This window comes from Maniola jurtina, chromosome 2 (assembly GCF_905333055.1).
Source record: "Maniola jurtina chromosome 2, ilManJurt1.1, whole genome shotgun sequence".
NCBI lineage: Eukaryota > Metazoa > Arthropoda > Insecta > Lepidoptera > Nymphalidae > Maniola > Maniola jurtina.
This window is the reverse complement of record NC_060030.1, coordinates 14179836-14204228: the sequence shown is the minus strand read 5'-3', so window position 1 is coordinate 14204228 and position 24393 is coordinate 14179836. Positions and strand designations below refer to the sequence as shown.

Below are 24393 nucleotides of genomic sequence, written 5' to 3'. Positions count from 1 at the left end.
AAGTTCACAAAAATATAATGTTAAAGCCTTGTAATTTTATTATTATTCATAGGTAGATAGTATATTTACTGCTGCATAAATTACATAAACGGCATATTTGTATGATAAAATTAACACAATTTTTGTTTTTATTCAACTTTCATCTTCGCAGGTGGCTGACCTTTTTATATGCGATTTCATTCTAGACATAATTTTCAAATAAATATTTGAAAAACGTCTTTATGAAGCTTATTTAAATATTTAAGTGGGTCAAAAGACTTTATTTACTAACAAAATAAAACGGATTTGTGAGAAAAACTACGATAAGTGCCAAGTGCACTTATCGTAGTTGTAGTACTTAACCCAGTGGAGAACAGTGCCTGTGGGCAATGGGTAATGAAGTCACAGGTTTCAAAGTGAGTAGCAGCCTGCAAAAGTTTTCGTTTGGAATATGATCCGTCTAGTGCGCAACTCATGGAGATAGGTTATCATAAATTTTTTATTAAAAAAATCCTAATAAGCAAAGCCTTTATTTTCCTCTCGTTTCAATCCACAGAAGCCTAGCACACTCCACACAAGAGTAACAAATAAAATTCCTAAGCTGTCTTCAAGTATGAAGTTATCCGAGTACCCATTCTCCATCAGCACCGCAGCACCGTTGCTTAGACAAGTTGAAGTTGTATTGTAAGGACAATCTGTAACAATAAAATATAGAGACTTAGGTACTTATAATTACGCTTAATTGGAGGGGAAAGGAGAATATTAAGTCAGTCAGTCAGTCAATCAAAAAAAATTCTACTCAATTTCAGTTCAATTTCAGGCAGTTTTGTTTGGAAATGAAATTTGTACTTAGATTTGTTAGATTTGTACTGGCCCAAAAAAGTTTATATTAAAAAAAGTATTGTCAACAAATACTAACTTAAGAATTAATTCAAGATTATATAAATGGCGCCAAAATAAATACTAGGCAGCTATCCAATTATCTACAGGAACATAGTTGAGAGACAAGTCTCAGAAGTCGGCTGTTAGTAGTTGACATGTCTATAGATGCTAGACTAGATATTTATTAGAATTTTGTGCAAATATATCCGATAAATCTTTGATAAAGATCAATGCTTATCAGTCCGATCGGGGACTATCAGCGAAAGGTACATTTTTATAAGGTAGCTTATCTTTATAGCTGATTGGACAAGTGATCTCTGAGACTCTGACGCAACCGTGAGAATACCCACCTCCGGATTCGTACTGAATATGTCAGAGTTCGTTTGCTAGTGTGTCAATCTACTTTGTTATTACTCACTAGCTGATGCCCGCGACTTCGTTCGCGTGGATGTGGGTTTTTTAAAATTCCCGTGGGAACTCTTTGATTTTCCGGGATAAAAAATAGCCTATGTGCTAATCCAGGATATTATCTATCTCCAATCCGAATTTCAGCCAAATCCGTCCAGTGGTTTTTGCGTGTAGGAGTAACAAACATACACACACACACACACACACACACACACACACACATACAAACTTTCGCCTTTATAATATTAGTGTGATTTCGTATGCATACCTACCTACAGTTAGGTAAGTATTAGGTTTGATACTAAAAAGATAGGTAAAATTAATGTCATTAAAATAATCTATATATAATAGGAAAAGCTGTGTGACAAACTGACTGATTGACTGATTCATCAACGCACAGTCATAGCATAGGTATCGCTCAAACCACTCTGTCTGTCTGCTACGTTTTCACGGCCCAACCGCTGAACCGATTTTAATGAAATTTGGCACAGACTTGGGATACATCCCGGGCAAGGACATAGGCTATTTTTTATCCCGGAAAATCAACGAGTTCCTACGGGATTTTTAAAACCGTAATCCACGCGGGCGAAGCCGCGGGCATTGTCTAGTCGTAAGGAAACCTTAATAAATAATTAAGTCACAACTTCATAATTGTAATTAAGTGTCTACACTGGTATCGGGTGTTAACTAGTTATTATTTTTAGTCACAAAGACATTCGTTTTATTAGGGTCCCGTACCTCAAAAAGAAAAAAGGAACTCTTATAGGATCACTTCGTTTTCTGTCTGAAATTTAGCAGGTAGGTCTTATAGCACAAGCAAAGGACAAGTGTAAATTAAAAATTTATAACACCCCCGACAAGTGAAGGTTACAGTAACTAGAAAAGAGCTGATAACTTTCAAACGGCTGAACCAATTTTTTTGGATTATAGCTAAGAACACTTTCGATCAAGCCACCTTTCAAACAAAAAAAAACTAAATTAAAATCGGTTCACTAGTTTAGGAGCTACGATGCCACAGACAGATACACAGATACACACGTCAAACTTATAACACCCCTCTTTTTGGGTCGGGGGTTAAAAACATCCCAAAACCGTGAATTTGTGGTCACATAACAAAAAAATAAAATCCGAAAGTGTTAATGAAAAATAACTAGTTTAATTAAATCACATGTAGACGGCGCTGTCCGTCATTAACTTGCAGTGTTGCATATAAAAGTGTTATATCTTCTACGATGGTACGGAAGTAACGGAACCCTACGTGTGCGAGTCCGACTCACACGTGACCGGTTTAATTTAGTGCTGGTAAACTGACAGGTGTATATTTTTAGATACAACACCTGTCAGTTTACAAGCACTAAATTAAACACGTCAGTCAAAATACTTTTATATTTTGACTAAGTATGATTGTAATTGAGATTTCACTGTGTGTTTTGATAACTCAAATATGTACGTTAATTAAACACTTGTTTTTTATTTATTTCTTTTTTCATGGATAGCTGTATTAGTTAGAGACCTGTATAAAGAACCCATAACAATGCATCGATAACAACTGTGTGTTATTGATATTTGCAAAATGTATGGCCGAAAGCACATAGTTGCCTACATCCATGTTAATTTTCGGTCATTGTCAAGTATGCCCTTATACCTGTGCTATAGCCCAAAATCCTTCATCATCGTCATCATCAACCGATAGACGTCCACTACTGGACATAGATGTATCTCAAGTAATCTATAATATATAATAATACATAATATAATATAATCTAAGCCATAGTCTGCCACGCTGGCATGCAGGTTTCGTCACAATGTTTTCCTTCACCGTTAAAGCAAGTGATATTTAATTGGTGCCCAAGATCGGACCCCCGATCTCCCAAAAGGTTGACGTTTTAACCACTATAGGCTATCACCGCTCTATAAATGAAAAGTAAATCTCGAAACACACAAACGCTCACCCTGCGCACTCCAATGTAAAAAATTTGTCTTTTTTTTGTTCAAATACAAGTTAGCCTTTGACTGCGATCTTACCTGGTGGTAAGTGATGATGCAGTTTTAGATGGAAGCGGGCATACCTGGAAGGGCTCCAGTAAGGGCTCCTGGAAGGCGTTCATCACTCATTATATCCGTTGATATGAAGATAGTACCTGTACTTTTGTTATGAAGTGAAGTAGAAAGTAGCGGATTGGAGCGGAGCGGAGTGGAATAAAAATATAATAGATTGAGATAAGGAATTATCGCTTACCGATGTGATCAATCTGTCTCCAATAGATGTTACTAATCGCGTCCATGCCGTAGTAGAAATGTGAGAAGTATTTCAAGGGGTACAGCCAGACGGGCAGTGAAGATATCCTGAGGAATGCTCCAGACATCAGGAATAGGGGCAAGTCAGCGCAGGGCATCACGTCGCCCATTATGCCCGTAGAGATGAAGATGGCGCCCATGCCGAGACCTACAAAAATATACAATTTTATGCTAGAAACAGCATCAGAATTAGTTGAAACAAATGATGCGGATGTCACTGCTGATATTATACATGCGAAAGTATGTTCGTTTGCTGGTTTATTGGTTTGTTGATTTGTCCTTCAATCACGTTGCAACGGAGCAACGGACCATAGTGATTTTTTGCGTAAATATAGTTAAAGACTCGGAGGGTTACATAGGCAACTTTTGATTCCGGAAAATTAAAGATTCCCATGGGACTTTTAAAAACCAATCCACGCGGACGATGTCGCGGGCATCAGCTAGTGTAAATTCGAAAGTGTGTTCTTGTGTTGGTTTTTCATCGGATTTTTTTCCTTTACTTGTGCTGTAAGACCTACCTACCTGCCAAAATTCATGATTCTAGGTCAACGGTAGGTTTTTTTTGACAGATACGACAGACGGACAAACGGACAGACAGACAGACAGACAACAAAGTGATCCTATAAGGGTTCCGTTTTTCCTTTTGAGGTACGGAACCCTTAAAATTATGGTGGATGGACGAAGTCACGGTTACCATCTAGTGAAGGATAAAAAAGAGTGAGTCCGACTTCCGGATAAACATAGGACACTAACTACTTCACTTCTTCGTTCTGGACTTACCGCCCGATTACTCTGTCAAGAAGGCCGTATCGAACCTCGGTGCCTACATCTTTACACTGTGGTCATCTACCCTATACGTAGTAAAGACTATTATTTTTTTTTATTCTAATATTTTAAGGGGCTTTTATAGGTGTCCTATATGCCAGCCCCATCGGTACAATCTAAATTAAAATTAAACTAGGTATATACCTAAAACTACAACAATTTGAGAGAATCACTAACAAATTCATACACTTTCATTGCCGAAACGCTCAAAGGTTTGTTTAAAATACAGTTGAAAATACCAATATTCATAAAATTTAAATTTAGTTCACACATTAGTGTTTCTCTCAAATTGTGATTCCGAACACATGCCAGTAGCAAGTGTGAGACATAAGTAAAGACTTGGATGCAGCTTACTTACCATAAGCAGTAGACGCAACAGACGTGGCGACCAGGGCAGCAGCAATCTGCAGTGATGTGAAGAAATGATCCGGCAGATCAACCATGAGCGTTGCAATTGCTACGTACGTGAGAGACCATGCCACACCACGCGGCATCTGTTGTAACGAAAATACTTACTTTTTCCCAAAAAAAAAAAAAACTCTCAAATCCATCGATTTACTATTATTTTTGTGGATCGATGCTCAAATCATATGAATAAGTAGGTTTAGGTAATAAACAAGGGGACGTCTAGCTGTTCAGCGCGGCAATGCAGCCAGTATTCAATCATGGCACCAAATCTACGTGATGGGTCATGGGTGTGATTTGTACAGCAGGTAATTGGGGTAAAGTAAGCTAAGGGTCTGTTTCATCACGGCCAGATAAACTTTAGATTCCCAATACAAAAACAGTCATAACGTCGTATTTTTCAATTCAATTTATTCATTAGATAAGGTTTATCTGGAGATTGTCAATCAGGCCCTTAAGTCAAGGCTTTTATTGTAACATTTTCTAAACAAAAGCAATATTCCTTTGACATACATCAATCTTTTTAAGGGTGTTATTCAAATGTTGGATCAACACATTCCGAAAAGGCTGGCATTGGCGGTTATTCAGCCTATGTACCTATCTCATCACTCATTAATATTTACACCACTAGACTGCATTCATATATAGGCTGATATCTATAGAGTGTGCTTTAACTTGTTCATACTTGAGAAGCTAGAATGAGACACATAAATCTGCCTCGTTTAACTTTCGAAAAAAGCCCATGGTATTTTCCTAGGTGGCCTCACCTGACCTTGGCCGTACGCTGGTCGTACGTGTTCTACAAAAAAATCGAGTGGGACTCGCACACGGAGGGTTCCGTACCATCGCACACGAAATAACACTTTTTAATTTTTTAAAATAGAATATTATAGAATAGACATTTTATAAAAAATTCAATTCTTTGCCTATTAGGGTTCACGCACGTTCACGAGATACGAGTACATCCCCAGACATAAATAGACGGGTGGACGGACAGACGGACGGATGGATGGACGGACGGATGGACGGACAGATGGACGGACGGATGGGCGGACGTACGGACAGCAGAGTCTTAGTAATAGGGTCCCGCTGGCACCCTTCGTATACGAAACCCTAAAAACAACCTTTTCTTCCCCCCGCTGCCTAATATACACTGTCAGGAAACAGATAATGATCTCTCGCTTCACACACACAAACGTTGATATATTTTACTGCGTCTGGACGAGTTCTGTTAATTCTACTGTCTATGGTTGTTCCTACAGCTACCATGTCGGCGCGCGGCGGTCGTAAAGAATAAAGGGTCAACTACAATTTAAATTAACTTCGAAATAGTATACTTACTTAGGATATATTTGGGAAAAAGTCTTTTCTCGCGAATATAAAGACAACTACACTTATTTTTCAAGAAATTAACGGTTATCAACTGCTGACCGTAACGATCTTTGTTCCATAAAATAAAATATAATAAAACAAATAAATTGGAAAGTTTTAACAAAATCTCATAACAATAACACTGTTTCCCGGTTCCATGAATATCAAAGATAATCATCATAGATTGCAACAAAGATAATAATCTATTTATGTACGCTTTTGCATAAAATATATTTATCATATTTTATTGCACAGAATCTGCAGATAATTAACAATTCAGATTTACTGATTTGAATCATAATGGTGGCAAGAGAGTTATAAAAATCTGTTTTCATATGCAAGTCTATACTTTTAATTTGCTGATTTCGATCTCTAGAATAAGATATGCCTATTTATCTATTTTAAGATGCTTATCTTTATATTTATGTGACCTGCCCAAAATCAATTTTGTGATTGTTATTGCATTGAACATAACAATTCAATAACCAGTAGGCTATATTGTGGGAATATGACATCAAGTTGCACGAAGCTTGTGCCAGGAGTGGGTACAACAATAGTGCAACGGGTAGGATTTGAACCACCGATATTCCGGATTTCAGTCAGCTTCTTAACCATTGAGCTATTGAGGCTTCAAAGTTATAACCTTCTGATACATTTCGTTTAGATAAAATATGACTTACTAAGCTCAAAAATCTGCTGACGTAGAAGGCGGATGCGCTATACACTCCCACCTCTCGTCTGAACAGTATCAGATCACTGTCGAACGCGTATAGAGCATTGTAGGACACGCTGAAGGACACTTCTGAACACATGAGCCAGAGGAAGCCGCGCAGATCCTGCACTCCTCGCTGGGTAGTGCCTGATATACCTACGTAGCATGTTCCTATTATAACTGCTGATATGATCTGAAACAATATAGTATTGCAATCATATTTGGAAACCTAATAAATTAAATAATTAAACAATAACATAATTAGTATTTTTAACCCCCGACCCAAAAAGAGGGGTGTTATAAGTTTAACGTGTGTATCAGTGTATCTGTCTGTGGCATCGTAGCTCCTAAACTAATGAACTGATTTTAATTTAGTTGTTTGAAAGGTGACTTGATCGAGAGTGTTCTTAGAAACATTCCAAGAAAATTGGTTCAGCCGTTTGAAAGTTATCAGCTCTTTTCTAGTTACTGTAACCTTCACTTGTCGGGGGTGTTATAAATTTTTAATTTATTGTTGTATACTTGTTATTTTATTAAAAAAAAAAAACGAAACAAAAATTATTATTATTCGATGAAAATAAATTGAGTTGAAAACAAAATTATGAGAGAAAATGGTTGAAAAAATAAAATAAAAACTTCTACTGCCTACAAAGCCTAAGCAAAGTATCGACCTAATTGACGTGATTTCTAACTATTCCGAAGAAAATATAAAAAAATTGACTTCATACTTTGATGTAACATTTTTTACACCGTTATTACTGTTATCTTCCAAAATCTTCCAAAGCCACCATGATCCAAACTTCAGAGTCGCTGATCGTTCCTCCCTGTGTTGAGGACAATACGCAGACATCTTCAGCTTTTATAAAATAACGTAGGTCTAGCACGCGCTCGCTCTATCTCTATATAACTTACCTATTCTGGCTTGACATTTTTATACATCCGCGAATATTTAATCAAATTGACTGATAGAATTTTTAGTGCAACTAAACAGCATCCTAATTTATTGCATCCACATAACTATGCAAATTATTCCGTCACTAAAATACTTATAACGCCAAAAGTGATTCATGGAATGGCCTAGTATATTAATAACAAATATGGTCTAATGTAATAATATGTTCCTACCTACGTGAGAATACCAAATATCTTAGGTATTTGAACTGACAAATAAATAAAATCTATAGTGACATAAAAAATAATCGAGTTGGAATTTAATTATTTTAATTGAAATTTAATTTATTCTTCATCTGCTGCTAGTTTGATCGGTAAACAATGATGTCAACTAATATCTATAGATGTATTTAAATGGAAAACATTACATTTACTTATAGTAGAGTGTAACAAATTAGAAAATAATAACAATTGTATTTTAATTTGTGTGTGTTTGTTTGTGTGTGTTATTTACATGATAATTAAAATAAACGTCATTAAAAACATTATTTCATTAAATGTAGTTTATACTCACTGTGCACAGAAATAATTGAAAAAGATAATTTTTGATGTCTCTTCTGAATGTAAGTGCGGATCGCCATAGTAAGAGATGCACTTGTCGCAACCAAAACCTTTGGTGCCTGAAAAACAAAATCAATATACAGGGTGTAATCTAATGCTAGCAAAAACGAAGACAGATGATAAGTACTGATGATTACTGATAGGATACCACAAAAAAAAAAATCAAAAAATCCGCAAATAATTCCTGTATTTTTAAAAGTTTCCAAGTTTACCCTCATGGTAAGTGTTGATGCAATCTAAGATGAAGCGGGCTAACCTGGAAGGGGTATGATTTTTGCTAAACCCATACCCCTAATCGGTTTCTGTGCGGTATAATTCGGAAAAATCGCTTTGGGTGTACCGGTTTGCCGGTGAAGTGGTACATAATTACGGCCAGAGCCGACTGAAGATACAGTGCCCAGCAGAAAATATTGCACATCGAACTTTCGAAAGAGGTAACGGTTTTGTAGAACGTTGTCTCTGTCGTTGAGACCGACAAAACGTCACATGGGTAAGCGTGACAGAGACAACGCTCTACGAAGCTGAAATCTCTTTCTAAAGCTCGATGTACATACAGTCTTTCCTGCTGGATGCTATATTTAAGAAATTATTTTCCAAATTGCCCCTGCCGGTAATCAATCCCAAGACGTCATGCTTAATTAACCACAGCGCTCCATATTGCACCAAAAAGTCTTAGAAAAGGAGATTTATATATTTTCACCATCCAAATTAATTATGTATGTACAATGTACATATTTATTAAGTATGTGCGAAGTATGTTATCTTCTCATACACTGATTTCAATACTGTACTGGTTGAGATAACTTGTTCATGATATTATTTGACAAATAATTATCATCTACGACTCAAGCAAAAACAACAATAAAAAATTCTGTGACAGGCATGTGGGTTGTAATAAATTACTTGACCATACTCGTAGGTACTTACTCGTATTAAAATTTAAACCTGTACCAAAAATTACATTGCATCTGCTTGCATCATAATTTGACTTGAATAACAATTTTGAATAATAATAATTAATTAAGTAGTTATACATAAATTGCTAATGTTGTATTAATAAACTTACCCACGACTTCGTCCGCGTGGTTTTAGTTGTAATACATTGCAAACTTTAAAAAAAACAGGAATTTTTTTTTCGCGTTTTTTTGTTTGGATCAGTTATCATCAGTAGGCACTATCACCTGTCTTCGTTTTCGCTAGCGTTCTACTTACACCCTGTATGTTATGGACTAGTATGGAATCTAAACCTTTCTAGTCCTGCCTATAGTATTTAGTAGTAGTATAACCTATCTATAGAAAAACTATATAATATTAAAATTAGTTATTATTTTTAAATAGTATTGACTATAGATAGGTGAAAATTGCATTGAAATCCACCGAGGTACATAAGTTACCTCCTAACATGCTCCTAACGTGTATTGTAATAATTAGAGACACAGTTTTCCTCGTCCTTTACCAATGCCGGAGGCGGACATAATAATATAGGTGCATATAAAACACACAATATAGTGTGAACACATTTTTTGTTCAAATTAGTAGCCAGGTAGGTAATCATTTATTCGGATTGCCTCAGGAAGTAGGCACAACGACCTTTTAATAGTTGCAAGAAAAAATATGTTGTGCAATAAGTACCTATACTATAATAAACAGTTTGGTACCTGTATAAAAAATTACATCTTTTAACAATTTTGCATAAGAAAATATTCAAGCCTTGAAATAACAAAAAATACTTAAGTAGGTGTTTACTAGATAATTCGTAAGCAAAAGAAGCAGACCTATAAAATAAATAATTTAAAGGGCCCAACACACCTGGCCCGGCGTGGTCTTGTCACTAATAAGACCGCGTCGCCATGTCATGTTATCCGGTAGGTTCGCCTGACAGCTTAGCTTTACATAGTTATTAAAACCCCCGACCCAAAAAGAGGGGTGTTATAATTTTGACGTGTATATCTGTCTGTGGCATCGTAGCTCTTAAACTAATGAACCGATTTTAATTTAGTTTCTTTTCTTTGAAAGGTGGCTTGATCGAGAGTGTTCTTAGCTATAATCCAAGAAAATCGATTCAGCCGTTTGAAAGTTATCAGCTCTTTTCTAGTTACTGTAACCTTCACTTGTCGGGGGTGTTATGAATTTTTAATTTACATTTTGAAATCAATAAAATATTATAATTATAATGTCTAAACCGACGGGCCAAAATATAATTAATTTGGTACAAAAAATCCACTGACTTCACCATTGACGCTGGGTCACTAACCGTATCTACATGGGCCTCATAAAAAAGCTGGTGATGGAGTGAGCACGGAGTTTCTCTACGTGTAAATCAAAAGTGAGGGGATCCTAGAAGAACCGTAGTAACGGACATAGCTTAAACGACGTGGCAATGGGATACTTAGGCAGAATTTGATGAACCGATAGACCTTAGGGTCCCCCAAGGTGTTGGAATAGCGACCTCGCATCTGTAAGGAGAGTGTTGGTGACTTCCCACTAGGTGGACGGACAACAGTTGCAGGAGCCGCTGGATTTACCACCAGGACCACGGCAGACTTATTGCTCTAAGGAGTCCCTACAATAGACTTATATCCATCTGAGGACATCCATCGGTTGCCGAAGAAAAATAGACCATTCATGAAACCCGCCTGGTAGCCTGTGCAGGTCTTCCCCACGCGAGCTTAATTGTTTTCAAAATATAAGCCCAGCGTTCAAACTCAAGGCCGACAAGTTTAGTGTGTGGTGTCCCTTAAGTAGTTGGTACGATGAACTATTCGAATCACCGAATAAAACGTTGTGCAATAAAACAGTCGCCCTTCTAGAGGCCTTTTTTATAGACCATAAAAAAGTACGATACCTTTTATATCGAAAAACCAACGGCATATGCAGATGAGCCTTCAGAAAACAAGATTAGGATATATAGGAAAAAACAAATTGATTATCCAAAGCAACTACTTCTAGTAGCCCTTTGGCAATATGTCGTAAAGATAATAATCCGTGTAACTTCGTTATGGAAATGGTCGTAACGAAATAGTCATAAGAAAACTGGTTTAGTCACGAGAAATAAAAAAAATTCATTCATGCGGATTGCCGCAGTTTCTTTTAGAGAATACTAATTAGTCATGTATAACAAATTGTTTTATCGTATTTTCATTAATTCAAATGTTTCGATGTCAGGGCGTTTGTTAGATTTGGTAAAGAACTAGATGGCGCCCGTCACTGCGTGTGCAGATATAGGTTTTTTACAAATCCTGCGGGAACTCTTTGATTTTCCGAGACAATAATTAGATTATGTGTTAATTCAAGGTATAAGCTATCTCCACTCCAAATTTTAGCCAATTTCGTTTACTTATTCTAGGCTGAGAAGTAACAAACATCCAAACTTTCACGTTTATAATAGTACTAGATCATGCTCGCAGCTTCGTCCGCGCGTATTTAGGCTTCTCAAAATCTCGTGGGAACTCTTTGATTTTTCTGGAAAAAAAAGTAGCCTGTGTGTTTATCCAGGGTATAATCTATCTCCATTCCAAAGGTAAATGCGCATAATCTGACCCGCTTTGACAAAAGTGGCGGAGATGAACCAAATTATTTTTAATTCAAAGATGATACTTTTCCGTATAATATACATATACGAGTGCAAACATTTAATTCAAATTCATGGGGAAAAAATTATTAAACATTGAAAAGAGTATTTAAATCAATTTTTTTCTTTCACAAACGCACACAGAGACTTCCCGCCTTAATAATAATTATAGTGTGATTAAAATTCAAGCTTTTAATTATAAGAGATAAAAATTCGTCTAGCTATTTATATAAATATACAAATATAGCCCAACGTTTAATTAGACAAATTCCATTCAAATGTGATGACATCTTTGGCTCAAGCTAATAAATTACTAGTTAGAACTAAAAGCCTAGTATTTATTTTATCTCAATCACAAACCTAATGGACTTGTAAAAAGCCACCACACCCACAACTTTTCATTTATTTTACGGTATTTTAATAAGTTATATCTAGGTTTTGTTTGAAACCGTTGAGTTAAAGGCCGTAGAGATGAAGACTTCATACATTAGGTATTAAGTACTACCACAGATACTACTAAGCAGCGAAATGCACACGTATGCATTTCGCTGCTTAGCAGCAAAGCAGGTGGAGTGGAGCTGAGACGCGGCATTTTTCATGATAACAAGTTAAACTAACCTTCATTTTCTTAGGGGGCAAAAGTGCCGGTACGCGGTTCGTACAGATATTCCGCATGTCCTTTGAGTCTCCTAATTTTTTTTATATTCACCATTCAGTAAACTAACATTTAAAAAATGGCAGTCAGGGGACTGCCAACAGAAGTGAAACTTAAAAAACTATGAAGCAACGGTGGTTTTTTTTTTGTATTTTAAAATTAATTGTACTTAGTTTAAATTTAATTAAATTACATAACTTGTAAATAAAACAATTAATATTAGTTTAGTTTTTACAGCTATCTACCAGTTTCTACCAGTTCCAAAATCGCCCAACGCACCTAAAGAAGCTTTCAATTAAATAAACCGAGTTTAAACTGTTATCAAAAAGATTCGACACTTAAGTACTCCTCTTTATGCGCTGCCCTAAATTATTAAAATTAACGATGAATATTTTAAAATGTTTATTTAAAAAATATTTCTGTAGATTTGTTCGCCTTTCCTTTTGTTCGCCAGTTTGGTTTTAGAGGGATAATCCTACCTCTAGTATATGGTACCTAACTCTCTGTTTTAAACTATGTAAATATATAATATCACTTAGTCTAGCCAATAAATTCGTAGATTTTATGTTTATTCAACAATTTTTATTAGTGTTTTCTGTTCAGGTATTGTTATACCTAAATAGGTATTACTTAAAAGCTTGCAACGGAAGTCTTATCTTTTCTCTTAATAAAATATGTAAATACTTGAAATATAAAAAGTTTACAGCTCTTGTTATCTAGTGATTTCATTAAATAATAAATCTTTACGACTGCTAACTCGAAAATTATTTAATTAAATTACACCTTGTGTGATATTTTTTTTTTTAGCTTATATTAACATTTTTACTACTTAAAATAACTCTCCTTGGACTGAAGGTACCCCAAATGTCCTTCGCCAGGTAGTTTATAACCATACAAATACAATCTACAACTTGAACAGCCTAGCCGGCTAAATTACACACACAAACACAGTTAAAATCGGCTAAATGTCAAAAAATAGTATCAAGTATCGATTAACGTAAAATAACAGCTATAGTGTGATGATCGTAATCACCTCTGATTGGCCTACACTTGCTCACTATTTGGCTATAAATTACAATGCATTGTTGCAACGAGAATACCATAAACTCGGCCAACTACAACAAATTGCCTTACCAGAGTCTTGCTATTATGTAGATTGGTTCAGTTATAGGAACGGCAATTATTTATGATAGATTTTTTAATATCTTTATTTCAACGGTACTTTTATCCAACGCAGATAAAGCTGGTACTTGTCTAAATATTTGCCATCAAACATTATAATTCAATAGTTATCCACCTATTACAGCAACGACTATATTTGTAAAACTGACAGCCAAAGCTAACGTCTCATGGACACGATTCAGTTAAGTAAAATTCGGCTTTAAAAAGTCGTAATGTAACAATGTAAACGGGTTACGTGTATGATAGATGCGCGCGCGTCGCCACAGACCCGCTTTCGTCGCCCTCGTCCGACTGGTCACAGTTATTTTCCAAAACCTTTTCATAATCGTTACTTGACTCGGAGACGGCCTTGATGTAGAACTCGGCCGGATTATAGTTTTTGGGGCATCGCAGGTTGAATCTGTAAACGGATCAAAGATTAATTGGTGCTTAAGCCAATTATGTAAAACGCAAGATTGTCTAGTATTCGTTTCGTGCATAGCTCGACGTTTTTGAGTTCATTCAACTTAATTCGACTGTACCTACGCAACAAAGCCACATGAGGTGACAAAGCTGCGATCATGTTTATATATTAGATTCTAATGACATTTGGTGACTTTTCGCTTACAATTTCAGTTTTTATCTTTTGCTTTTTCACTTCTTTATAAGTCAGAATGTTATATATCATAACTCATCACCAGCCCACTACTAAACACGGGTCTCCTCTCAGAATGAGAGGACCATAGTTAAAAATATATTAGGTATTAAAAAAAAACACCAAAAGCTGTACACTTCTTATATTCTACCAGCCACAGATATTAGTTTCTAGAAAATGTCTGCAAAATTTCATGGACTTTGGTTGCTTAATATTCAAATGAAATTGGAACTAGGATTGTATGAAACGAGTGACGGAGAGAGCCCTGTTAACGACAATAATTGACGTATAGGTATATGTATCTTCATAAGAACCATTTACAAAGGTCCCTACGTTACAAATGTACCAATTGAAAAATTCTGTCTGTGGCTATTTAGGTCTATAATCATAATCATAAACACGTCTAGTCGGTGAGTCGATCGATAAATTGCTTCAAAGATTGATAATAAGCCTTAATTATCTGTGTTGAATGGTTATACTCTTAGATCCCCAACTATCTTATAAAGTATCTTGTAGAATCTTTAGATGTATGATTATAGGTTCCTTCTAGGAATAACGGACCTTCGTACCGTAGGGACTGCGCAGCCTTAATCTATGATTACCGAACCCAAACTAGGTATAATAGCATGTTAGCTCATTGGGTATTTTGATTTTTTACAAAATTTAACAAATTATTGGTGGAAGCGTTATTTTAAAAGTAACCCATCCCTGACTGTTCAATCTTATGTGCGTTCTAAGCATTGAAGTATAACCTTTTTTTTTTGTTGTACCCTGTACTGTTGTGTGAAGTATAACCTGCTTTAACTGTGAAAGAAAACAACCTGAGAAAATCTGAATGCCAGAGAGTTCTCCACAATGTGTTCAAAGGTCAATCTTCACTTAGCCAGCGTGGCAGGCTAACCTTAACCCATTCTCAAACTGAGAGGTAATACCCGTGCTCCCGTGTAAGGTTTAATGATTGATGAATGAATACTTTTATTAAATACCACAAAATTAATACAGAAAAAAGATATAAGTAAAGCAAAACAAAGTAGACAGGTAATATTGATGATGATGAAGTTACCTCTTCTTAAATAATTTCTTGCAGTCTTCCTGCGTTCCATGGAACACTAATCTCCCGTCAGACATCAAGGCAATAGAGGTGAACTCCTTGAACAGGTCTGATGAAGGTTGGTGCACGGAGCAGATGACGGTTTTGCCGCTACATGCCAGCTGCTTTAGCACGCCTATGACGAGAGCTGCGTTGTAACTGTCCAGGCCTGTGGTCGGCTCGTCGCAAATGAGGATCTGTGGGCTGGAGAGGAGCTGGAAAATGGAAAATTTCAGTATGTAGGAGAATCCAAATTCTCCGTCACTCGTTGCCGTGTTTGGTAAAAACTAAGTATAAGTGTACCCAGAATTTTCCAACTAGATTTTCTCCAAAAAAAAATTAAGTTCGCCATCTTGTCCCTTACCTACCCTATGTGCGTGTTTTGACTTTTGAAATCGTGAATGCGACAATATTACGGGGATTATCAGGAAAGCTTCATCGGACCGGATGGGCGACGGAAAGACGGACAGCGGAGGCCTTAGTCTAATAGGATCCTTTTGGCACTCTTCGTGTACGGAACCCTAAAACGAATTATGCGGCAGAATGACCATCTAGTAACAAAAAACGCATACGGCGCTACACAGCTCAGCGGTGTCATTCGTCAGCGCTGATGATCAGCGTGAAAAGATTAACCAAGCATGGTTCACCATCATCGTCAACCGATAGACGTCCACTGCTGGACATAGGTCTCTTGTAGGGATTTCCACACACTACAGTCTTGCGCCGCCTGAATCCAGCGGCTTCCTGCGACTAGTTTGATGTCGTCTGTCCACCTAGGTTCTAGTGGGGAGTCTACTAACAGTGCGCCTTCCAATGTAAAGATACCAGCACCTTCGGACCCCAATTTCTATCGATTTTTCGGACTATATGCCCCACCCATTGCCATTTCAGCTTCGCAACATATTAAGCTAAGTCGGTTACTCTGGTTCTCCTACGGAATACGGATCTCATCATTTCTGATTCTCATTTGATTTGATATCATAGTTTTTCTAAAATCTTTAAATATTTACTGACTGACTGACTGATCCATTAACGCACAGCTCAAACTACTGGATAGATCGGGCTGAAATTGGATATACAGATAGCTATTATGACGTAGACATCAGCTAAGAAAGGATTTTTGAAAATTCAACCCTTAACGGGCTAAAATAGGCGTTTGGAATTAGATTGACGAACGAAGCCTCGGGCTAATACATAATATCCTTACCGAAGTAGCCAAAGACAACAGCCTGCGTTCCCCTCCAGACAAGGAACTGATGGGTGAATGCTGTAGCATAATGAGTTTGAGTTCAGTTAACAACTGTTTTAAAGACTGCCGGTGTGAAGATTTCTTTATGCTTCCCAGTTTCATTTCTGTCTGAAACAATATGGAACGTGTAAATCACTACCCATAGTTGGTGTACTGGTTTGTCCTTCAATCACGCCGCTACAGAACAACGAATCAACGTGAATTTTTTGCATGGATATAGTTGAAGACCTGGAGATTGACATAAACTATTTTTATGCCGCAAAAGAAAGTTACCACGGGATTTTTAAAAGTTGTTTTTATGCGGTAAAGATCTTTAAATAAATAAATCCATACTTACGGATATAAATACAAGGATGTGTCTTTGTGCTTTTCACAGCCAATCAGCTTAACCGACTTCGAGGAAAGTTAATTAATTAAGAGATAGCTAGCATAGCGAGAATGAACCTAGACTGATCGTCCTGTTGACGTGTGGACAGCTCGTGGTGATCCATCTGCGGATGCATCTGCGGGTGTCCGCGGACGCATCTGCAGACGTGTAGAGGAGGCTCTATAAATGCGAATCTGTCTGTCTGAGTGTTACGCAATCACTCCTAAACTACTGAACCGATTTATATGAAGTTTGGTATAGAGATAGTCTAGAGCCTGAGTAAGGACATTGGCTACTTTTTAAGGCGAAAAAAGGGCTGTAAGGGGTTGAAGTAGAGCTTGAAAGTTCGTATGGCAATTACGTTAGTAAGTAAATAAAATAAACTAACCATAAACACTAAATGTTCCCACACACTGATACTGTCCATAAAGATATCAAACTGTGGCACAATCTCGATCAGGCCGCGCTGCACTTTCCTCACATCTGTGCCGTTCACTGTCACTGTCCCAGTGCTCGGGAGAGTGCACTTTCCCGCCAGTGACACGAGGAAAGTGGTTTTACCTGCGCCACTGAAAATATATTTTCATCAGTTAGGTAACTATTTATAGTTATTTTATTCTTGCTGTGGTGTACTCTGGGCTAGTACTGAGAATTTCTGAGAATAGTGGATATGAGACGGATCTGGTAGCAGCCAGCCTAGCGATGGGACCCGTCCCCTTGGCGGCGGGTCAAGACCTGGCGGGAGTGCGGTGAATACTACCTTAGTGATATACCCGCGCAACCGCCAGTCCGTTGAGGAACAAACACAGGTTTTAGTGGGTGCAAGCCCCACATAACCTCTCCGTTTCCCCTGACGTAAGGGTATGCGTTAGGCATTTCCTATGTATAAAAAAAAAATGGTCGGAACATAATATCATCGATGTATAATATGAATTGTAAAAACTTACCTTGGTCCAATAACAGCCACAAAATCACCAGTTTTAAGAGATACCGAAACTGAAATAAAATATTATGATTCATTTACTTAATTCAATTATTGTAACTTTTCGTTTTCATTTGACGGTAGGTATAATAAAATAGATATATTTGAATCTATCTACCCGCCTTTTGATTCGAATTATTGACTTTATGACTGACACATAAGTTATTTACTCACAAAAAAAAATACTAACCATTATTCAAAATGATCACCTCATGCTTCGTAGGTTTACGTCTCCACCAAGATTTCTCCTCTTTGGTCCAGACTTTTAGATGCTCTACTTTTATTGCTACGTGGTTCCTGTTTAGTGCTTTGAGTGACTGAAATTGGAAGAAATACACTTTTCACAATCCCTAGTTTCGAAGCAAAAGGTCTTTTCGTTGTAAAATAGACTAGCACTTGGCTGCATTCAGGCAAGCTGGCAAGTGATGGTGCAAATAGCGAGCGCTTGTTGAGAAGATGCCTATTCACTCTTGACTTGAAGGTAATAAGCACCCATGTTAGAATTGGAGAGGAAAATTGATGATTGGAATTGCGTTTCATATCCCAGCGGTCCGAACTAAAAATGACTGACCAACTGATAGATACCTAATGGAAATCATTTTTCTATAAAATTGAGGAGCTGGTGAATATAGTGATCTAATTGCAAGAAATATAATTTTACAAGAGGAGCCAAAACTCAATGAAAGCTGTTGAAGATATGCTGTAACAATTGTTCCTTTTTGTTCGAAATCACGAACTTAAGACTCAATTTACATTTTCAGTACAATTTTAGCCCGTTTTGCTTGGCCTCATTGCCAAGATCAATTCAAGTTTGTATTCAGTGTGATTTAAAACGTCCGAATTAAAGAAAAAAAAATCATCAGATCAGAAGTGTAAATAAATCACCGTTTTGTCCGCCAGGTGCCTTAATTTTGCACAGATAAAATAGTTTATAAAATATCTTTTTGCGGAAAATTGATGAAACGCAGGTAACTAACTAGACATTTCTTACCATTTCTGATAGGAACCGCGTGCGCTGTTAAAACGCCCTTCTGGCGTCCGTGTTTCCTACCAAGTTTAACTTGAATACCTACCTTCAAGACAAGAGTGAAAGGCATCTTCTAGGCAAGTGTAACCTAGACGTCATCATTTCATTGTAATGAAGCATATCTTGGCAATAAAAACCTCACTATAAAAAATACCTAGGGTTATATTATGCCTGAATTATATCATGCAGATATGTATGTCTTGTAAAATATTTGCAATGAAAAATAATTAAGGTGGATGCGAGGGGTCTGCCCGCGAAATTCAAATATTATTTGATTTTTCGCAATTTGTAAACTAATACGACAAAGTAGACATATGGCACTTTAATTGCCCCAATGGCAGTATCATCCTCATAGGTTTATACTTATTAAAAATCTTTACTTGAAAGGGTCCAGTTTAAGAAAATAGCTCTAGCATCGACTAGGTATAACTCACGAATCAGTAATAACTTACTTTCTGTAAGATAGTTTGTAAATTATGAGTAAGTATTTACTAAGATGCGCAAATTTTTATCAATTACTCAATTACTAAAAAAATCAAGATATAATTTGGTACTTTAATATTAATATTGCAATGCAAATATCAATAATGTAGTAGGTGCCTAACTAAATGCATGTTGATAGTTGATACCGAATACATTATTTGCATAATGTTATTACTTTAGTGTAAATACATTGTAAGTATGTACTACTTGTTAACAGATAAAATAACCAGACCGTATCGCTGGACCTCCTTTATCTATTTTAAATATCTATATATACCAAGATGATACTTGCTTATATTTTGCTAGTTATGTTTCAATCGGTTAAGTTGCAATAACGTTAGGGTGCCTGTCCTCTGAAAGGGAGTAGAGTGCGAACCAATCAAATCACTACCCATATAATGTAAAAGTGCGTTTGTTGGTTTGTCTTTCAATCACGCGTTGAAGCAACGTGTCGACGTTATTTTTTGCATGCATATAATTCGATCTGGAGACCGGCATAGGTTTTTTATTCCGGAAAATCAACGATTTCCCGCAAGATTTTAAAAAAACCTAAATCCACGCGGACGAAGTCACGGGCATTACCTAGTTATCTTCTTCTTCGCTTCTTCTCTCTGGGCTGGTTTCCGCACTTAAACGTTTCCGTCTTCATTACCTAGTTATATTATGACATCTATATATAATTTTATCACGTAATCTCTGTGTCCAATTCGTCTTGCTGATTACGTCCCCGCTGCGCTCCATTTTAGAGAATACGCATCCTTACTCTTGCCGACTTGGAAAAGTTTAGGCTGGCCGCACATTGGTTCCTTATTTTGAATATATTTGCTCAGCATCATAGACCTATATTATAATGCTCTCAGCATTTAAACGCGAGTGATATGGCTCGCGACTATGTTTTTGCACATTTTTGTGGTTTTGTATCTAGATAGGTAGTTATGGAACCGCTTCATCGCTGAATAAATGAGATGGCTACCTATGCCTATAGCCTATGCGACTCATTAAGTGTGCGGTAGTTGCTAGACAATGGCTTAATAGATCGCTATACTTAACGGCGTGATATGTATAATTTGATATATAACATACGAGTAGTGTTATGCGATAGTAGCTACTAGCTAATTGTTTTGTCTCAAATTTTTTAGATGAGGGGCATGTGGGTAATACATACTTAGGTAGTTAAAATTTGTTGTTATAATTTAGTAAAAACTTAAATATGTAAATAAGTAGGCATTTATAGTCCAGTGTGACCTTAAAACTTATGACGCACACACATTCTGTCATTCACCTTTTGGTCTCGGATTATTATAATGTAGGTAGATTTTAATCCCGCAGTGGATAATAGATAATAATCTATTACCTATTCACTGCAGGATATAGCCATACTCGTAGGTGTTTTTCTAGGGACTTCAACACGGTATAACGGTCATAGCGGCTCCCTGGGACTCGTTTGATATCATAATATGTCCATCGAGTGGGGAATCTACCAACGCTGTGTTATCCGGCGCGAGGTAGCCATTCCAGCACCCAAAGTCCCCGTTTTTTTCGAACTATATGCCCTAGGCTTTGCTACTGTATCTTCATAATCCGTTGAGGTATGGCGATTACTCTCTTCTACGGATCACCTCATTTCTGATGGCTACCTACCGGCTATCAAATATTTAATTTCCTGTGCAAGTTTTAATTGTGTTCATTACTTAATTACGACTTTTATTTATAGATGTCTAATTGAGATCGTTACAAATTGCAGCCACTAATAAAAGCAAGTTTTTTGCTAATCATCCGTAAGTATAAAAATTTAAAAGTATCTTCAAGTAGTAGGTATCTTTTTCTTCATCGTTGCTTAGGGTGGTTACAGATTAGCGTTTTTTCTGCGTTTATTACGCTTGTTTTGGCTCGCTCACACGCGCTACATTTTGCTTTTGAATAAATAGAACGCGCGGACATGCAGCGCTTCTGGCTATTTACGCTCGTATGCGAAGCGCGGGTGACAAAAGCGCGTACAAAAACGAGCTTATATGCACAAAAAAAACGCTAGTCTGAAAGGCTCTTACATCCGAAAAATATATCCTGTCAATTAATCAGTTTTGTGTAGTTTGTTAATTAATTTCCACAAAAAATTGAGACTAAGATTGCGTTACAACCAAATAAGTATACTTTAAAGAGGATGTAAAATAAAGTATTTCCTTTTTAAGAAGCATAATTAGAATTTTGTCGCTGGTAATATTCGCCTGTGAATTAGAATCTATTTCAGTTGACAGGAATAATAAAGAATGCTTGGGCTTGGCGTGTCTTAGCAAAAGAACATGTTCTGTAATGAGTATCTATTCTATATTCTAAGAAATCAGCGTGTAAATAAAAATAAAAATATAACATAACACGATATGAAATGATATAAGAAATAATACAAACCGGAAGAGATTTTCAAAGAATTGAGAAAACAAGGAGAAAAAAGTTTATTTTTGATTCTTTTAAAATCAGATAACCACCTAAATCTATATATCCGTAGAAGTATGTTATTATATATATTATTTTTCTTTTGAAGAAAGAGTCGTAACGACTATTTTTTCTAGTCCATTACATATCTATGCTCCATACCTACTAAATGATGTATTTACATCAACGCTCATGTTTCACACACTACCCAGCCTTTTCACATCTAACTTGAAGAGTTACCTTTAAAGAAAAACTGCGATACGTGATCGCGTCCCGCGACCGCGACATGTGTACGCAAAATGTCGCTAGTCGCGGTTACTTAGTCTCTTCTAAAGCCTTATGAATTTTAGACAAAGTAGGGTACGTAACATACTTACCTCACTCAAATCCATTTTCCCAAGCACAAGCACTACACAGCTAATAAATATGACCTTATTTAGTGCACCACTAAAATAAATAACGCAAATATTTAATTATACCATTTGACAAACTACTCTGATGATTACAAAATACCTAATTGTGAAAGCGTTCAGTCAAGACTGGGTTTACCAAACAAGGAGTTACTTGTTTGATGAGTGATAATTCGAGATAAAAATATGTGCATCTTACTGCTTTACATTCGTAAATATTAACTCCCGTCTAAATAGTTGGTACCTACCTACTGAGTAGGTTATCTTTAATACATATAATACTAGCTGATGCCCGTGACAGTCGTTTTTAAAAATCTTGTGGGAACTCTTTGATTTCCCGGGGTAGCCTGTCCGTCCCCGGGATGTAAGCTAACTCTGTACCCATCAAAATCGGTTGAACTGTTGGAACGTGAAAAGCTAGCAGACAGACAAACAGACACCCTTTCGAATTTATTCTTGTGGATATGGAGTTATGTCTGGTGACACTGAGAAATTTTGGTCCAGCCTAGTTTACCCCTACTGTTTAATATATGCTTAAAAGCATAAAAGAAGGGGAGTAAAGTCATATTTAATTAATAGGCCTGTCTCAAAAAAAGATTCAGTATAAGTCGTTACTAGTAGGTACTAGTACTACTAGGTACTTTTAACTCGTACTAATTACGGAATTCCAGACCAAAAATGAAAGTCTCGATGTTCACAATTTAATCCAGAACAGTTCTGCCCTGGGTTTCGAAAGTTGTCACTTCCGAGAAAGAGCCATAATGAGATGAATTGGTAATGAGTTATGAAGGCAATGGGAAAAGGTTATATACATAGTTATATAAAGTAAAAGTATAACCTATAAATCGATTACTAAAGGCCGAAACAAACAAAAAAATACGACGGTGCGCGGTATGACTACAACTGCACGTCATAATAATGCAGTTCTGCCGCCCGCGTCTGGGAAGTTAGGCGCAAAGCACAACGACGGAGTGGAGTGCCGACAAGGTGTTTTATCAACTTAAACTAAACTTTTTTTTACACTTCTCTACTTGCCGCGCTGTGCACTGCACCTACTTGACTCCACTCACCAGGCCATGCTTAGTCTGCACTGTGCTTTAGCATGTAAAGAAGTTGTCCGGTGCCTGATCTTTCTCCCAGCTTGTCGAATTGCCATCCCATCGGATTGAGAGTCAGGGAATGAACTTTCCTTCCTATAACGGTTCCTTGTATGTAATTGTATTTGCGCACACCCTTGTACACTGCTATATCTCCTGCATAATTAGCTAATCTCTGTCACAATTGGTTGCCGTGGCCTAAATTCAGTCATCATCATCATCATCATTATCATCATCGTCAATCGATAGACTTCCACATCTAGAGATAGATCTCTTTTTGTCTGTTGGAGAAAGTCGGTCAAGATTAGAGGATTCTTGGATTAACAAATTCGCTTTAGACATACCTACTGCTGTCGCGGTGTGTGTTTCAAGCTTAAGAATATCGATAAATCAACGTCGGTCACTGTGTCTGCGATGTCCGGACCATAAAAAAAGGATTCTTGAGACCTTGCCTTGTTCCAATTAAAATTCTATTAAATACAAGCAAAAAGCATTTTGATTGAAGGTAATTTAATTGTTTTTGTGTCAGAGACTCCGAGTATAACAGATCATAATTTACATAATCTTCTGAGAAATAAGTATTGAAATAAATCACTATCAAACACATCACATAGGTCACACCATAGGTTCTAACTTCTATGGCTAGGCGCACAATAGCTTCTATGAAAATGAACATAATTTTTTTATTTGTTCCAAAATAAAACAATAACGACACTGTGTCTGGCACGTGATTTGTAATACTATTTCGAAGAAAATACAAAAAAAAAATTAGACTATACTTTGATGTAAGATTTTTTACGCCTTTATTACCAGCTGTTATCTCC

At 36.7% G+C, this 24393-nt stretch overlaps 1 protein-coding gene across 3 annotated transcripts; it reads right to left on the bottom strand.

Annotated features, from left to right (window-relative positions):
* Nucleotides 1–492: 492 nt before the first annotated feature.
* Nucleotides 493–22584, bottom strand: LOC123871471 (protein brown-like). Of its 3 annotated transcripts, none has more exons than XM_045915312.1 (12): nucleotides 22440–22584; nucleotides 18313–18439; nucleotides 18088–18136; nucleotides 17529–17709; nucleotides 16732–16881; nucleotides 15498–15739; nucleotides 14036–14200; nucleotides 8346–8451; nucleotides 6849–7073; nucleotides 4751–4886; nucleotides 3509–3715; nucleotides 493–674 (listed from the first exon to the last, which is right to left on the bottom strand). In XM_045915312.1, exons 1-12 carry the CDS (start codon nucleotides 22452–22454, stop codon nucleotides 493–495), a joined length of 1785 nt encoding a protein of 594 aa, XP_045771268.1. In that variant the 5' UTR covers nucleotides 22455–22584. The 3 variants fall into 3 exon arrangements, with proteins under 3 accessions (XP_045771268.1, XP_045771286.1, XP_045771278.1); XM_045915330.1 differs by having other exon boundaries at nucleotides 14069–14200; XM_045915322.1 differs by having other exon boundaries at nucleotides 14036–14202; nucleotides 15503–15739.
* Between the last annotated feature and the right edge of the window lie 1809 nt (nucleotides 22585–24393).

Coding starts and splice junctions, on each gene's coding strand:
- LOC123871471 (XM_045915312.1), bottom strand. Junction 14,201..15,497: donor AAGAAATTATTTAAGAAGAG/GTAACTTCATCA, acceptor ATCCGTTTACAG/ATTCAACCTGCGATGCCCCA. Junction 8,452..14,035: donor CGCGCGCATCTATCATACAC/GTAACCCGTTTA, acceptor TTTGTTTTTCAG/GCACCAAAGGTTTTGGTTGC.